The 19035-nt window shown below is 32.2% G+C and overlaps 1 protein-coding gene across 4 annotated transcripts in view; it reads left to right on the forward strand.

The window, feature by feature from the left end:
* The first annotated feature begins 3554 nt into the window (after positions 1–3554).
* Positions 3555–19035, forward strand: part of LOC124534389 (protein alan shepard) — a 135694-nt gene continuing 120213 nt past the window's right edge. The window contains exon 1 of one of the 4 annotated variants that reach the window (XM_047110240.1): positions 3555–3734. In XM_047110240.1, coding sequence (XP_046966196.1) covers positions 3678–3734 — 57 coding nt within the window. In that variant the 5' untranslated portion in view covers positions 3555–3677. The remainder of the gene's footprint in view (positions 3735–19035) is intronic. The other 3 variants (XM_047110237.1, XM_047110238.1, XM_047110239.1) reach the window with 3 other exon arrangements.

Genomic DNA, 19035 nt, shown 5'->3' on the forward strand with positions numbered 1-19035 from the left:
ATTTTATATTTCAGTTCTTTTCATAATATTATGTCTTAAGGCATATTAATTTAGTATCCTATGTAAATCAAATGAAGCGTTTTATAAATAAATATTACTTTTTACGGTATAAAATATGATATTACTTTAATTGTATTAATATAAAACATATGTAAGTTCCTCATATAAAATTAATTATTTTATTTTTATTAAACATTGTCTTGTACAATGTTTTCAGAATCGGAAACTTCTCGTCTCGACTTTAATTAAGGAGTACTTAATGCCAGATACTTAAGTGGCCACTTGATGACGAGTAATAATATTTGCTTAAAATGTTCTAAATATTTTTTAAGACTCAATCAATATATATTTTTTTACATCTAAGAGACTATATTTTGGCGTCTTTAATTTTCTCAAATGTATTTTTATATGAGCAGGCGTATGAGTCTCGTCATGGTAAGTGTTTAGTGCCGCCCAATGACAATGGCACCATAAAAAATATTAATAATTTCGTACATCCAATGCACCACCAATCTCGTTAAATTGTATCTCTTATGCCTGTAATTACACTGGCTCACTCGCCATTTCAACTGGAACATAACATACAAAGTACTCTTTGACTATATTTGCAAATTGTAAAAAGTCACCCGCTGTCTGTACTTACATTTTTAAGCTGTGCAGCGGATTTTAATGGGTTTTTTACCAATATTTAAGTTAATTAAGTTAAACCGAAATTACAACTTAATTTGCAAAAAAATTCTATTTTATACTTGTTTTTTTATTCTGAAGTTGTATATATACACATATTGGAAGAAATATACAGCAAAAAATATTAAACTAAGTGAATAACACTAGTCTTTAAAGTATGAATTACAATAGCAGTAATACTATTCAGCCTTGACGGTAATGTTTTAGTCACAACAACACTGCTAATGTACCTATAACGACTACTCACAGGTCTCTAGGCTGGCGACTTATACACTCATCACAATAATGTCCTGCGAAATGTAGATTTTATGAGTAGATAGATGAAGACAAGTTTAAATAATACTGTGTTAAAAGGAGTTTTTATTTAATCCCTAACTAAAAGAAATAAATTTAATTTATATTGTAATCAGTAAAATAAACAAACGTGTGCTAAAATTGAGTTTAAATGGTTAGTATTAACTGGTTATTCAGTTTAGACCTTCTTTACACATCCAACTCCTAAAAAAAGTACGTCTTGAAGTTAAATAAAATTAAGTTATGTCTGCTGAGAATTATTCAAAAGTTACTTGTGGACTTACTTATAAGAATATAGAAAAATAAATTACATATATTTCGACTTTTATTTTTGTTTGTGAATCAAAATAAACTTTATATCTGATAATATTCTGAATAAATCATGGACGTATGTCATGTGTATTCATTGTATTGTTTGAATAATTTAAAAATAAAGCGTTCGCTACATAAAAACTATTTTAAAGTAAAAAACGCAGATTAACAGCAATTGAAAACGAGTTTTAGCGAATCTATTTTCGATCGCACATAATCTGTATTGATTTTTTTTTTGGTATTTATTGAGAAATAAGATAAAATACGGCATTTGATTTCATTGTTTTTATCATTTATGTTTAAATATTCATCTCGCTATAACTCTTACGTTACGTTAAACTTTGAACATAAGAAACTAAAAGATAAATATTTTTTTTCCACAAAATAGCTCTTTATTAACAATACTATGGTTGATCATGGACAGTAGATTCAGACCTACGTATAATAACATAGTCTATCCTAGCTAGGCTAAATCAATAATCTGTGCTAAGGATAAAATCAGTTCTCTCTATAAAAGTTGAAATAATCGAAATACCTACATTAGAAATATCGCCTAGGTTAATTGTAAAAAATATTTTATCTAAACTTTTTGTTAGTATATAAAATTGACGAATATTTTTGTGTGTAATTTGTTTTATTTGTATGTGATTGCGTGAGTATTCGTACGTATTTCTATGTATTTGTACGTGTGTGTGTGCCTGTAACAGTGAGATTTTTTAAAGAAAAAAAATTTATATACTATCTGAAACTTATTTATCTGTTTATATTAGCAAACATACATGACGATTTTTAAGTAAAATTTAGACACAAAGTGACACGTATCTATCATTTAAAATTCAAAATACTAAAGCTTTAAGAGCGTGCGAGCTAACGCCGAGACTGACTTCTGTTTGTAGTCAGTTTGAGTACATAAGAAGGAAATAGTGTCACTATCGTACACTGCACAGTCTAAAGTGCTCCGAGAACATGGCTGTTAGCAAGCTTTACTTTCAAATGATTATTTGCAGAGATGTTTGCGAAGTACAACTTCAAAGGGTGCGAGAACGTACATATATTATTGTAGATCTATTGAAATACGTATTATATATATAAACTCATTGGGAAAACTTGATCAATTCTACCTTGGATGTTGTGTATGCGTATTTGTTATTATGTTGAGATTTACTCGTTCAAGAATGTGATAATGCATATAAAATAATAACAGTCATATTATATACAAGGTTTTTAGGTATAATGCTTATGAAGAAAATAATCGTAAAAAATATTAAAATTTTAATTAGTAGCTTTTTGTGCAGTAGGAAGCTAGAGCGGAAAGTTGTTGATAGAGTATTGTTAAAAGCTTAGCTTATAGAGTTTAAAACTTTTAAACTGTTTTCTTTTGTTTTGTTTTGCTGTTGCTGATGTTGAAGTGAAAAGGAATTAAAATTCATAAATTGAAACACATACATTCAGATATTTTAAAATAGGAATGCAATATATTGCGGGGACTATGTATATTGTATAATTTGTTTCTCTTATCGTCTGTATGTGTGTGTGTGTGTGTGTAACTATTGCTGTAGATATCTGGATGGAATGCTAATGAAGATATATTGTTTTGTCTTTTATTTTCAGTGTTCCATTTTAGAGCTCTTTGGAACATGTTTTTCGACTTTTAAATTTGTTTCATGTAGTGTATTTCGCGAGCTATCTAACAGCGGATTGTACTCAGGTGCATAAAAGTTCGTAGTGCGTATATATATTATCAAAATTTATTATAATAAAGTTTTTCTAATATTAAACATTAATTCAATTTTTGGCTCTCTTTTATCACACACGTATATTATAGAATTTATTATTTAATTATATATTCATTTGTTAAATATCCCTCAGCAGTTGAGTTTGTGGTATTTTTTTGAATGAATGAAATGTACTTTCAATAGAAATATTTCTTATGTATCGCTTATCATTCGAATATAACTGACAAAATACGTTGTACGCATTTAAATGTATTTTTTTCGTAATAGTGTCTTGTAATATCATAAAATACATGTAATTGCGAGCAAGGGTATCCTTAGCCTTAATTAAAAGTTTCGCTATAAATCTATTCCTGGTGGTAAATCTGTGCTGATCGTTCGTTCTTAGCGTCACCGTGCTTCGATGCCGGCTGCCGGTGGCCGGCTGTCGACTATTCTCGCGCAGTCGTAACGATTGCCGACGGTAGCGCCGTGCGGTGGAAACGAGAACGTTTTGACAGGCGGTTAAAATGGCCGTGTGAACACGCGATCTGCCACGCTAAATACACTACGCACGGCTTACGCGATTTTATTACTTATTGTAGTCGCACTAAACTATGTTATAGTGGTTTTTCGCTTTTAATATTGGACTGTACGTGAAATCTATTAGAAATGGCTCTCCACCTCGAGACTGTGTTGCAGCGAAAGTTAAACTTCAAGATGACCACGGTAAGTGCATGCCGCCCGCCTAGCCGCGTATCGATCGCCGCCCGCGTGGTCTAAACATATGTTTGCCGCTACGAGAGCGTAGCGCCGTATAACCTACGGCCTCTTTTACGCACTAGCTCTGAAATTTATTTCTGTACTGCTCGTCGGTTATTACGATATGACGTAAGATTCTAATTATTGGCGCCTTGTTTGTTCCGTGGAACGTGTTTATGCTTAGGTAAATAAACACTTGTAGCGATACGCTACAACGTAGTTGTACTACAGATCAAGTAATTGTTACTTTAAACTTTGGAGATTATTAATAAAAATTATACTTGTTTTTACAGAACTGATTGTTTATATTTTCAGTGACGTACTGTTGCATCGTAGGCGTTTAAGGATCGTTAAATGTTATATAAGAAAAGGTTAAAACGCCTCCGCATTTTTGAAAGGTCACATGAATAGGCTACACTTTTACACATATGCAACACATATGGTGGATGCATACATATATGAACAATTTATTTCGATTCTAGAGTTTACGATTAAATATAAAGGGTTATGATAGCTAGTTAAATTTCAAACGATATTGTGAACCGGTGCATAACTAACATTGTTTGGTTTGCGTGGTCGTATCTCACGACGGCCGAGTACGCGTGCCAGCTCGGCGTAATGTCCCTTTATGGACTGTGTATGTCGTGGTCTGCGGAGCGTGACACACTGGACCTTTCTGTTAAACTACTGAATTATCAACGAGACATCCATTAACATATTTCTTTTTAAGAAATATGTTTTTATTTTTGTTGTTGTATTACTTATGATTAAATGGATAGGAATGAAATATTTGTCTTTACAAATGTATTTCCTTGAGTTTATAGATATGGACATTTACGTGCATCATCTCTTTGAATTTATACATTTTATGTCAAATAAGTTTTATTAATACCTTTCTAATGTTATATTAATAAATCATGAAACTTATTTGTATCGTAAATAAGAACAGTAAGAAAGATATTTGATACATTTATTACTCTTATCTGTTCTCGAAATATTTTTATGGAAACATTTTTTTTTATACTTAACATCTAATGAATTTTTTTTTATTTTAATTTGGAGTCAAGACATACACGGTCAACTTATGGGACGATTTTTATTTAAACAGTCATCAATGAGTTATTTTTTAATATATTTATAGTATTTATATATATTTATTTAGGATAGCATCCATGCAAATAGTTCATCTGATGACATGCGATAATATTTATCCTCTTTCGACACATAAACAGTGACTGGTACAAATCAATTTTACTTATTCGACAGCTTTTAAGATGTTATTGATTTTGTGGTTGTGATCACACTGGCCGATCACCAATAAAATATTTCTTGGCGGTAAGATAACGGAACTAGCTAGATATACATCGTTTTCCTTCCTGCTAAAAAATATCGTAGGGAAAATTTCTGTATCAATAATTATAAAAGTTAAATTTAACATTTCTTGATCACGGGTTTCTAATAATATCTGAATCATTATATTAAAAAGCAAAGAATACTTTTGTTTAATATAATTAATGTTATTAAATATAATTAATAATAGTACATGCATCTGCAAGTATTGTAGGAAGAACAAGTGTGTTATTTGTTGGTAAGTCAATTCGGCTCCGACCTTAGGAGATAAGATGTTATGCCTCTTGTTGCTGAACACAAGAATAATAAGTATTGCTGTTTAGCGATAGAATAATAATAATAGAGATAATAATCTTTCGTATTGTTCACCATTACTCATATTTAGATGAAATGGTTAATTTGACAATACATACTCATTTAATTTTATTTTCTTTTATCCAATTCCTATTCGCTATGTTAGTTTTAATGATGTCACACCACCTATGATAAATGGAACTCTATGAAGAAGCCTCACTTGTCAAATTTTGATTTGTTATAAATCAGTTTAATTGTAATTAATTATAAACTGCTCAAAAAAAAGTAACAGCCCGTAAATTTCCCACTGCTCGTCTAAGGCCTCCTCTCCTATTGAGGAGAGAGTTTGGGACATATGTTCCAATGCGGGTTGGTGGAATGCACATGTGGCAGAATTTCGATGAAATTTGACACATGTATGTTTCCTCACGATATTTTCCTTCACCGCCGAGCACGAGATGAATTATAAACACAAATTAAGCACATATATATATATAATGGTGCTTGCCTGGGTTTGAACTCGCAATCATCGGTTAAGATGCACGCGTTCTAACCACTGGGCCATCTCAGCTCAGTACTACTCTAACTACTCAAAATCGTTAATTTTTTTTATTATTGTCGTTTAAAGTATGAAGTCAAAAAATAGTTGTATGTATCCCTATTAATGATTTTTAATTCTTAACCTCGAAAGATTATTTCGTAATAGCCAATAATAATTACACCCGCAAAGCAGACAGCCGCTAATGTCGTCTAAAAACCACGGAGCCATGTTTCGCTTATCGCTTAATGAACACACGATTATACAAGTCGAGAGAAACTGGAAGTCGTCAAAAGTGTTGGACTATTAACGTTCTAGTGAGCGCTTTCAGCATGAAGTGTGAAGTTGGTGGATTAACATGCATTACTTCGCTGCATGCAACCACTTCGGGAGGTAATTTGAAGCGTGTTAGACGAAGTGTACGCACTTGAGCACTCGTTATAGCACGTAGGTATATTTTATATTTACATCAATACTAAAAAAAAGTTTTAACTATTCAATTTTTTTTAATTTATTGATACAGTATTTCGTACTGTAATTCTATGTTCCTTAAGATCTATAACAAATATGCCAAATACTATTAGTGTATTGATGGCACCTTACTTACTTGATAAGTAAAAAAAAAGATACACTGTACAAGTATCTAGTATATATTGAATTACTCAAAGCGATATCGCTATGTATGCTATCGCTAGATCAAGTCATGGAGTACCTTTATATAGTAGTATATAATATAAATACATAAAAATCGATTCTAGTTGAACGATTACCATGAAAGTTTGCAATAAGTATTTTTACTTTGTTCGATGATTTTGTTGGACTTTGTCTTCTACATTGATCATTTGATAGCCATGGAAATTGTAATATATAAACGAACAGGACAGCGTCTGCGGAGTTTCGCTAGCCATCATATTAAAATCACTATCTACTTATAACTTAGAAATTCCGTACAGGACAGTACAGGTTTTATTTATTTATTGAATTTATGAGTCTCCAACATATACACACTAAATAAATATTCTTAAAATAAAACAATATAAGAGTTACAAGTTGTGTGATCCTTTGATAATTACAGAAGACTACAGCATGCAAAGCAAGAATATTTAAATATAATCAAGATAAAAAGTGAAAAAAACAAAGCAATAACAATACAAATACAAATTAGAAACTTAAAGTTAAGCAATAAGCTTATTAATTAAACTTGTTTTATTATTTATATTATATATTAATAAGATAAACATTTTTGTTTTTAAATACAAATGCTTTATCGTCTACAGTCTCGTATTCTATTAAAAGAAATAGCAAGAAAAGAGTTAATGTAAAAAGAGGTTTACATTCTTCGACGGAATTTAAATAATTTGTCAGTCAACTTTAAAACATACCAAGACACAGTTTATAACTCTGACGAGAGGAGTTACTTGCGTAACCTTCAGTAATTTCGTTCATTTCAGGTAATTACGTTCTACGTAAATGTTACGGATAAACGTGACGTCGATTTGATGAAATAATCTCACTGTTGCTCGGATTATGAACCTTCAAGCGAATATAACGTTTCTCGTATTCCTCCTTTAATAGCCGCGTTGTTAATTAATAAAAACTGATGTAATATGGGCAGAGCCGAGATGGCCCAGTGGTTAGACGCATTGATGATTGTGGGTTTAAACCCAGGCAAGCACCACTGAATATTCATGTGCTTAATTTGTGTTTATAATTCATCACGTGCTCGGCGGTGAAGGAAAACATCGTGAGGACACTTGCATGTGTCAAATTTCATAGAAATTCCGCCACATTTGAATTCCACCAACCCGTATTGGAACAGCGTGGTGGAATGTATTCCAAGTCTTCTTAAAAGGAAGAGGAGGCCGTAGCCTAGCAGTGGCAAATATATAGGCCGTTGTTGATTAATTGTTGCGTCATAGTAAATGCGATATTAACGTACATTCTGCTTGTCGAAACGCTGAATAAATTTTCATATGGTTTTATCTAAGTTAGTGAGTTACTCGAAGGTAGTTTACGAGTATAATTCATTAAGGAGTTGCGTAAATTGTTGTTCAATATGACGGAAAAAATCATGACGTCTGGGAGATAGTGTGTACCGTAAAAACTAATAGAGTTATGCGTATTATGATATAAACCTTGTTTGCATAAGGAGTATTCTCCCTATGCGATGCCGCGACGGGTACGATGTAGCTAGAAAGTACTACGTTACTTTCAGTATCGTACCCACTGATGCCTCAACTCATTCCTTGTGGGACGCCTCGTACTTTATATTCTTGTGAATTTTTTAAAATATATAATGCTAGTAAAAAATTACATTTAATGAAAACGAAACATTTAATATGGTTTAATTAAGAATGACAAAGTTACATGCCGTAAACTTAAATATGCACGTTTATAAGTCTTATTGAACTTATATATTATAATAATAACAAGGAAACATGTTGTTAGGTATAAAAAATATATGGATAATATGGATTTAGAAGAGAGTTTTACAGTTTCAATAAAATTAATATGTTATAGTATAAAAAGTAGTCTACAGTATGTATTAGTTGATGTTGTTTTATGTATATTTCGAAGGAGGTTTTAAAAAGAAGGTCAAAAGGCTGCGAAAGTTGAATAATCAGTTGCCCCTTGACTATGTATTTATGCATATCGGGAAACAATTTCCAAGCGCATATCGTAACAAGAGATAGTAACCATAAATCAACCCTGGCTTTTCCTCATGAATTCTTAGTTGAGGGATGAAAAGATTTCTTTCATAACAGTTGTATGTTCGCCCACGCGATTTCCACTACTTGTTTAATTCAAAAGCTTTTTGATTCGGTGATTCTTATCTCAAAATGTTTAAGACTCATTTTCAGTGGTTCGAATGACGGAAATGTTCATTTCGGTTATGTTAGTTCTTGTTTAAAGTTTACGTCACAGTTTTTGTAATGATGTCTTTTGTGTTTTCCGGATGTAATATTTTAATCTTCAAGCCTTTTAATTTCCCGTTGTTCATACTTCATATTAGAAACATATTTATATATAGTTATTTAGAAAGTTTGTGAATACCCAAAATGTATAAGAAGTATAAAAGAAAATATTTATCAAACAAATTAGTAAGAGGGTTTCGCTTACTGAATATTTCAAAATTATTTTTAAAACATTTTAATTACCATCCGTTCGTTTCTTTTGGGGCGGATAACTTGCGTCCTCTATTTTTATTCCATTTTTAAATTTGTTTTCACCTCTAGGCTATATTCGTATATCATATAAAACCTTTTACTTCTTTCATTCATTCCTTATTTAACTTTAGAACGTGTAAAGTTGTATTCCGAAAATTGTGTAGCGTATTTCTCTTATTCTTACTCACGAAACGTATTTATATGAAACTATTCAAATCACTGTTTTACTAGCTTCATTTTAACGTTGAACGAGTTTGAATGAACCTCCAAGGGAACACTTAATGAATAAGCATAACATGAATGTCATTTTCAGGTGAATCAGTGTTTTAACAGTGAGTTTGCCTGTGGAAGCCGATTACTTCCTTCGGGACTGCCTCCGGTACTTAGCCACTTGTTTGTTGTTCTTAATGAGCACTGCCAGCCAACTTTGGCCTGTTCCCGCCTCAATTAAGACTGAGAACATGACTGGAGTGTTGTCCCGCTGGAACGTTACACTTGACAATCGCTTTACGATGTTCGAGCCTAAAGCCTCACTAAGTAGTCGACTCGTATAAACTGTGAGTACAGTTTGAAGCTTTTGTATATTGAAATAATTACTTCATTCGAAACTGAAGGCAACACAAAATGTGTAAGCGATTAAGCGACGCTCGTCATATTTTGTTTAAAATGTACCACAATTTTGAAACGGTAAAGATATTTACATAATATGTTAAAAGTACTTAATAAGAAATAAAAGAAAATAATAATTAAAAATTAGGTTAAACACACTGGTAACACTGTCATATCATGGTACACAAATCAATCGAATGTTGAAAACTTTATAAACAAATTATACCTAATTTTTTCATATATTGAAGATCAAAAATAAATACAATCCACATTCTCATAATACAAACAAATATTATAAAAAACCAAATGATTAATAGACAAAAATTGTAACTATTAATTTTAAAAGATATTTTAATCTAATAATATAATTGATAGTTGATGATTTCAGAAAAAAAAATATAATTAAAACGATTTATTATTGTATCTTATTTTATAAAACAAGTGTGTATTTTCCTTTTTATATATTATTTTACAAAATAATGTGAATAGGTAGGTAACACAACGCGGTACAAATATCATTTACAATGCTATTAATATTTTCTGTTCGTACGAATTGTTTTCAATTTCAAGCTACGTTCGTTTTCATAACTGTCGAAGGTCATTCCAAGTGTGAAGAGACGTGCGACCCTTTTATAAGAATTCATTTAATTGTACACATCGATGGTTTTGTTTGTCTAGACTGACCACGTCCGGACGAAATTTATCTTTAGTGATCGATCACTAATAAAGAACTCGATTGTTGTGACTTTAAGGGTACAACAACAGCCTGTAAATTCCCACTGCTGGGCTAAAGGCCTCCTCTCCCTTTGAGAAGGTTTGGAACATATTCCACCACGCGGTTCCTTGGGTTGATGGAATACACATGTGGCAGAATTTCTATGGAATTTGTCACATGCAGGTTTCCTCACGATGTTTTCCTTCGCCGCTGAGTACGAGATGAATTATAAAGACAAATTAAGCACATGAATCAGCGGTGCTTGCCTGGGTTTGAACCCGCAATCATCGGTTAAGATGCACGCGTTCTAACCATTGGTCCATCTCGACTCTTATTTTAAGGGTAATTTATTATATTTCGATTCCTTGAATCCAAATTATCTCATATGTTGTGTACCGCTCACTGATATAGTCTGCAATTAATAATGATATGATCACGGCTGCATTACGCCACTTAATTATGGGCCCTTAGGCAATACAGTTCTCGAAGCTCTCTCCCCTTAGGTTTCATACAAAGAACAAATTATAGTAACGAGATACTAACGATGTAACTTATGTAATTGTATTTAAAAATAAATAAAATTACTTCATAATTAAAAGAAGGAATATTTAAACAAATTTATTTAAAATTGTTGATTGTTGCTTTTCTATCTTCTTGTTATATTACTATGCCATGTGCCAATGTTATTTTTGTTGTGTTGATGTACAATACGAAGCCTAAAATTAAGACACTTTTCTTACCTTGTTTTAGGTATTCTAATATATAACTAAATTCATTTGACACATTTGCATCTGCTATTTGATTATTGAGCTGAGATGGCCCAGTGGTTAGAACGCGTGCATCTTAACCGATGATTGCGAGTTCAAGTCCAGGCAAGCACCACTATATATATATATATATGTGCTTAATTTGTGTTTATAATTCATCTCGTGCTCGGCGGTGAAGGAAAACATCGCGAGGAAACCTGCATGTGTCTAATTTCATCGAAATTATGCCGAATGTGCATTCCACCAACCCGCATTGGAACAGCGTGGTGGAATATGTTCCAAACCCTTACCTTCAGGGAAGAGGAGGCCTTATCCCAGCAGTGGGAAATTTACAGGCTGTTACTTACTTTACTTTTACATTTGATAATTATAGCAACTGCTAAATCGTTATACTGTTTTATTGTATCGCACAAAATTCGCATTATTTATTTCACAAATATGTTTTGCAGAGTTCTATTTTTGAACAGATCCATATTTTATAAATAGAATCCATTCTAAATTTCGATTCGTGCATGAATCTCGTGGTTTCGTTGTTTATTAATTCATAAAAACCTTAAACTAGACGAGATAACTTTCTCCAGCCTTCACGCCAATCAGTGCAATTTGTGGTAGACTTGTGTGGGCCATTCGACGGGGTCTTTGCCCCCGTCCACGTGCGAATAGCCGCCGCACCCGTTAACGGTATTCTACGCTCATAATTTCACATTTTCGATGTCTACTTACTAAAGATTCTCGTACAGATTTCTCTGATTTGATGTTGACTCTCAGGAGTATTAATTTCTATAAAAAAAATTCGTGAATCAAATATTAAACGCAATTTGAATCTTGCTAACGTAATTGAGCCGCTAAAAATATAATACGTATATTTATTAGTGTTTGATGTAGGTTAAGAGTGTGTTTTTGTTTATGGTGTTGCTATACAAATAAAACTAATTAATAATTTAAACGGTTTTTTCATATTTTTCATGTGTCTTGATTTTCTGCAATCTGTGGTAGATTTTTAGGGAAAAAGGAGGGAAGTGTAAGAGGAAGCTGGGGAATCGTGCTCTATTTGATTTCAGCCCGTTGTTAAACTTGGTCGTCAGATGGTATCACACAATTTTTCGAGAGTTTATAATAATAATGTTGCTTGCTAATGTGAGATGAGATGAGAAATGAATGCGAGATGCGAGATAACGCCGTGATAAATAATCCCTTCAGGAAAAATATCCAAGTCTTCAATTCACAACAAAAATAATAATCTAAATAAAAATATCTTGTATTGACGTGTATTATTTAAAAGCGTATATTCTACTCGATCGTTTTAGTATAAACAGATGTACATGGATATCTAATGGTCGGTAAATCATGGTCAGATTTGAGGTTGAACCTTTGCATGTTGCAAAAGCAATCGTTGCTTTCGTGGTCAGTTGCAAACATATATACCTTACTGTAGTAATAGATATTTTATCCCTTTGAATGTGGTTGGGAGAACTATCTGATATGGAAGAATACTTCGACATTCAAAGCAATTTCAAATGCGGGCTTTTACTTGTATCCTACACGAGCGGCCTCTTGTAAAGAGTCCACTTTCCCTCTATGTCTACACTTAGTACTTTCATTTTAGCGACATCATTTATTCTTCTTTATATTATTTACGTAAAAAAATGTTTTAATGTTAATGTTATAAATATTCTCAGTAAATAATTTACGTGAAATTTGATGGAAAATCGAGAGGTTTTCCTGCCTTAATATTCTGCCAAAAATGTCCACATATGTTACTAGTAAGGTACCGAACCGCATAAAACTATCTCGATGGAATAAGCAACCAGAAATCGCTAAATCAGAAGCCATTGCTAAACCAGTGAAAATATTCACGGCCTATTACTTATTTATTACCTCGTGATACGTTTATAGATAATTAATAACAAACAGTTTATTAAGATGTATTTATAAACTGTAACGATATTCAGATTCGTGTTATCTTTATCTTCGTCGACTGAGGTTAACTTACCATGACGTTTGCGTTCCTATATGTATATTAAGATATTCATGCAGCTCTGACTTGTTTTACAGATCTAATATAAGACTAATTTGAATTATACACAACTAGCAACCCGCCCGGCTTCGCACGGGTGCAATACTGATACTAATTATTCTAGAAAATTTGTTTATTTACGACATAATTATAGAAACTTCTAAAATAATCAGTGTTTCATTACTATATTGTCCATGTATCATACAAAATAATACCGAATCAATCTGTTTAAAAAAAAAATTCAAAATCCGTTGCACAATCTTAAAGATCTAAGCATACATAGGGAAAGACAGCAGTAAGCGACTTTGTTTTATACTATGTAATAATTAAAGTGTGATAGATATTTGAATATTTTTCTATGATGATACTCCAACCAAGTTGACTACGCTTATTATCTGAGTGCTTGTATGTTTGGTGGTACGTTGTGATGATTAAATAGTGCGTATTTATACCATACACACATGTATAAGTAGTACAGTTGTACACATTCATTCCATAGATGGCACGCGAGTGGAATCGGATAATAGTCGATGGCAAAATCTAAAGAGGCATTCCAACGCAAGCTTGATATAATCTAGAGTTAAGTCCTAAAGTAAGATTGTCTGTTTATGTGTTTGTTACGAGTTCACATCTCAACTAGTCAAACGATCAGTATGAAATTTATTGTCAGGGAAACAGAAAAGGTCAAAGGGTACACATCTACCTCCCTCTCGCACACGTGCACGTAACTGCAAGTGGAAACAAGTAAATAATCTATATTAATATTATAAATGTGAAAATAACTCTATATGTCTGTCTATCTGTCTCTCTTTCACGATCAAACCGCTGAACCGGATTTCATGAAATTTGATAAGAAGCAATTTACTTGGTGGTAGGGTTTTGTGCAAGCCCGTCTGGGTAGGTACCACCCACTCACCAGTTATTTTACCGCCAAATAACAGTACTCAGTATTGTTGTGTTCCGGTTTGAAGGGTGAGTGAGCCCAATTTTAGTTTCCATGGTTGGTGGCACGATGTAAGGAATAGTTAATATTTCTTACAGCGTCATTGTCTATGAGTGATGGTGACCACTTACCATCAGGTGGCCCATATGCTCATCCGCCAATATATAACAAAAAAAAAACATGAACTACAAGAAAGGATGTACTCTACTTTTTTGCCTAACAAATAACACCCAACACCCTAAAACGCGGGAGAACCGCGAGCGATTACTAGTATCTAATATATAGTTATATAAAATGATACAATACATAGTTGTATATAATGACGCATGAAAAAGTATGTCTTCCAACTAATGAAGGAACTTAAGCACTTTCAAATAAGCATATATCAATCTGAAGCCGCGACGCATAATGAGTGCAATAAAAAGTAGCTGCGTTGTTCGTACGATGTGCCAACAATATGTGCCTATTTGAATTCGCCTATAAATAGCAATATTAAAAACCGATCGCCCGGCTGTTGAACTGCGAGGCGCCACGAGGAGCGCGTATGTCGATTAAAGTGATCAACGAACGAGTTACAATGCTGCGTTGATAAGAACCCTTTAACTAATGATCCTTGTATATGATTAGAGAAAATTTTAGACCAACAACACCTAGGTTACTTACGCATTGGTCTCTAAAATATACAGTCCTAATGTTTCAGTGGATCTTTTCGTAAGCACGAATAAAATTGTTTATATAATGAAAATGAAATTAAAGCTACTTAAATATGTTTTTGTTGCATTAATGCCGAAAAATTGAAATATGATAAGACCTCTTGATGTCATAAACCTGAAAAAACAGTTTATTTAAATAATTTAGGAAGAGCTTGTAAGTGTAATCAAAACTAGATTATTTATTATTCTATTTTCGTTTTTTATTATCGTTTTTTTATTATTCTATTTGCACCGTTCTATTAAAATTGGATATAAATTATAGAAAATATGTGTAATAATACATGATAGATCTTAAAATAACTAAATTTGAGATTATCTTAACAGCACAATGATTTTATTTTTGTATTACCTACATATGTATTGTATACTACTATGTCTGTATGTCTATTTTATCCGGTTAATCTCTGGAACGATTGGTCAAATTTTGGCGGTACTTTCACTGGCAGATAACTGGTGTAATAAGGAGTAACTTAGGCTACAACAATAACTTTTTTTAAATTCAATCACACACCATGTCGCGGGCTCAGCTAGTGTATTAATAAACTAGGGAAGTTCACTTACAATTGCACTGTGCTCAAAATTAAGTTAACAGTAATAATAGGGTTAGAAAAAATCAACATGTACTACATGAAACAACAGTGTAACTTAAAGTGAAACTCACTTGAATTTGATAAATGAGAATATTATGAGGTTGTTATAAAAAAAATTGCATAAATAATTATGGTAAAATCAAAAATCATAAATTGTTTTAAATACAATTTTGTATATATTTTTTATTATGATAATCCGAAGCTTATCCGTTATAGTAAGTCTATTGGAAAAGCTTGTAATTCGACGCCGGCGTTGTTGACGGACGGATCGTTTTTCACCCTGTCTTCAGTTACAGTAAGATTTTAAACAGCATTTTCCATTATAGTAAGTAAATATTTTCTTTTAGCTAAATTAGATTTAGCTTAGAGTGTGTGTGAAATATTTTTCTTGCATAATTGTTGGCTAAGAATTATTGTTGCGATTAAAATCATAAAATATAACTTTTAAATATATTCAGGGATTTAGATATTAATAACAATGAATAAAATTAAATTATAATGATTAAGTTCTTCAGATTCCAAATTATTCTTTTTTTTAAAGTTCGATTTTAGTTAAGCTTCAGTAGATTGTAGTGGCGAATTTAAAATTATAAAATAGTGTTCTTCTAAAATTAATTGGAGACATATCTATACCATGAAACGAAAATTATATTATTACCCATCCCGACTTTGCTCAAGTAAAGAATATCGCCTTCATTTTTAAAGGTTTATATTCCTATATGCAGGACGCTTACCTTATAAAATAAATAATAATGAATTTCGGCACTATATACTCGGTCAGCATAAAGGTTATATATACAACATGGATACAAAAAGTGATACCTACAGATACATATATCTACCTACGTTCGCTTGAAAATATAATCAAATTTGAAATATCTTAAGCATAATATTCTCAGTTCCTTCGTATGTATAATTACATATATTATAAACGGTTAGTTCAATTTATGTTGTTCACGTAAACCATAAGATTTGTGTTCGAAGTTTGAATATTTTTTGGTAAATCATATCTTAATTGTTAATATATTAATAATAACACTACACGATGACTATCATCAATGGAGACTATTGTTTTTGTATTGTGAACATACTTATACAATATAATTTATCTTCTGTATATACGTTGAGATTGATCGTTGTTGGTTAACATCCGTTAGAAAAACTGGGATCATGTCACCAAACTGTGGTCGAATACAGATCTACTCCTTTTCACGCCGACTCTATCGAATATGAACCAACACTGCTACCTATACATGCTTCCCGAAGTCCCAGAGAGAAACGCCTTCAGTTTCAAATAAACGGTCAATAAGACCATGAGTTTTAAAATCAAATAAACTTAAATACAGCCATTGGTAAAAGTAGCTGTGATTAAATAAGAAATATACAGTTATATAGTTTGCAATTTAATAATGTACAGTTTAATTGAGAACCTTTCAACGTTGTACACTCGCTTTAATCACCGGCTTCTCCCTCGTGGCCGGCGAGGTCTAAAACAATCTACAAGACGTAAACACAACAAATACAAAACATAATCGAATTTCATTGCAATTGTTATATAAATATATTTTTAATATTTATATAAAAAAGTTAAGTAACAAATAAAATAAAATCAATCGAGTTATTAATTTCGATGATTACTTTTTATGATTTTTCATCTGTGGTCGTTTACTAATTATTTAAAAGACGATTATTATTAATAATCACAAGCTTTAACCTATATAAGATTAAATTTAAGACAAATATTCATGAAGATGATTTTTGTAGAATTCAATGAAAAAAATAAAATATTATATAAAAAGTGAGCGTGACTCGTATGTACATAATACATAACAAATCGAATCATTGTAAAATTCGTAAAACGAAAGTCCTTCGATCGTGTTTTATTAATAATAAAAAAAAATTGAAAACATTTTCAATATCAGCAACGTGAGTTTTATTAAAACAGATGAGCGCGATTCCAGTTCTATGGGATGCAAGTGCAGTTTGCCCTTAACCTTTACAATGCGTAGGCGACAGGCGGGCGGTGAGGGGAGGGGTGGGGTCAGCCCACGGCGATGTTACTAACGAGATCTCAGTAAATACGGTATTGTGTCTTGTATTCAGTTCGCGCAATAGTTTACGGTGAAATTGTAAAGTTGAAAATTTAATCTTAGGCAGCTCGCTCGTAGTCGCGTTCAAATCTAGACTCACGGTTTAGTAAAAATTACATCTTTAATCTAGACACCGCTCATTCTAGCTTAAATATAATCATAAGTTTATTGTATTTTATTTCATTTTATTAGACCGTAGAATTTTGTATTGTGGATCAGGTAATAAAAATATGTTATTTGTTCTTCCGTAATTATATCACTTTTAGTAATTGACGACTATATGGAAATTATTAATTTAGCCTTTGTTTTTAATTACATAGGTAACTTCATAGGCGGACGATAAAATAAGCCACCTGTTGGTAGGTGTATGAACCAATCATAGACGGGCGCTGTACGAAATATTAAACATTTCCTACATGCAGCACTAACCATGGGAACCAAGATGTTATGTCCCTAGTGGTTGCAGTTACACTGACTCACTCACCCTTCGATTGAGAACACACAATACTGAGCACTGCTATACACAGTAACGATTATCTGATAAATAGATGGACCTAAATAAAGCTCTATTCTAGATTTCTTTATTATAAAAAACAAATCTTTAGTTTTGTGATTCGACCTCCGTGGTCGAGTGGTAAGAACACCGGTTGTCATGGGTACGCCACTCCGAGGTCCCGGGTTCGACTGCCGGCCGAGTCAATGTAGATTATCATTAGTTTTCTATGTTGTCTTGGGTCTGGGTGTTTGTGGTACCGTCGTTACTTCTGATTATCCATAACACAAGTGCTTTAGCTACTTACATTGGCATCAGAGTAATGTATGTGATGTTGTCAAATTCATACTTTCATACTTTTAAATTCATACTCATACCGTGATTACACTGTAATGAACACGGACCGCGCTTTGATGTCGTCAGTTTGGATAGCTATGTGTTTAACTATAAAGTAGACCGAACGTGTAGCTAAAGGTTTAAACTGACGACCACAATTAAAACATACAAATATTGTAAACATACACGAATGGTAATGATAATTCGCTCGGAATAATTACCCGCGAAACCAAATGGTAACGTGTCGCTGAAATCAACCGCGGACCGCAATAACTGGCACGTATACAAGCAGACCGATAATAATAATCTTTGTTTAAAAACAATATTGCTTTATTTAAAAAAAAAAATATAACTTGTCAAAAAAAAGAGTTGAGTTTCTTTCGCCGGTTCTTCTCAGGTCAGGGTTGTTCTTTTTCCGGACCGGTGGTAGTTTTAATTTGACCATCAATAAGTAAGTGTAATGCTTCTACATTGAATAAAGAAATTTGAGTTTGAGTTTAATAATATCACATATAAATGAACCATTTACTGTTTATTTATAGAAATCTATAAATAGGACAAAATATAACAAGAGTTATATTTCCTTTATAGTAAAATCATAGATTATAATATTATTAGGTATTTTGTCTACTCATATTTTCAATAA

Source organism: Vanessa cardui, chromosome 12 (genome assembly GCF_905220365.1).
Source record: "Vanessa cardui chromosome 12, ilVanCard2.1, whole genome shotgun sequence".
In the NCBI taxonomy this organism is placed as follows: Eukaryota; Metazoa; Arthropoda; class Insecta; order Lepidoptera; family Nymphalidae; genus Vanessa; species Vanessa cardui.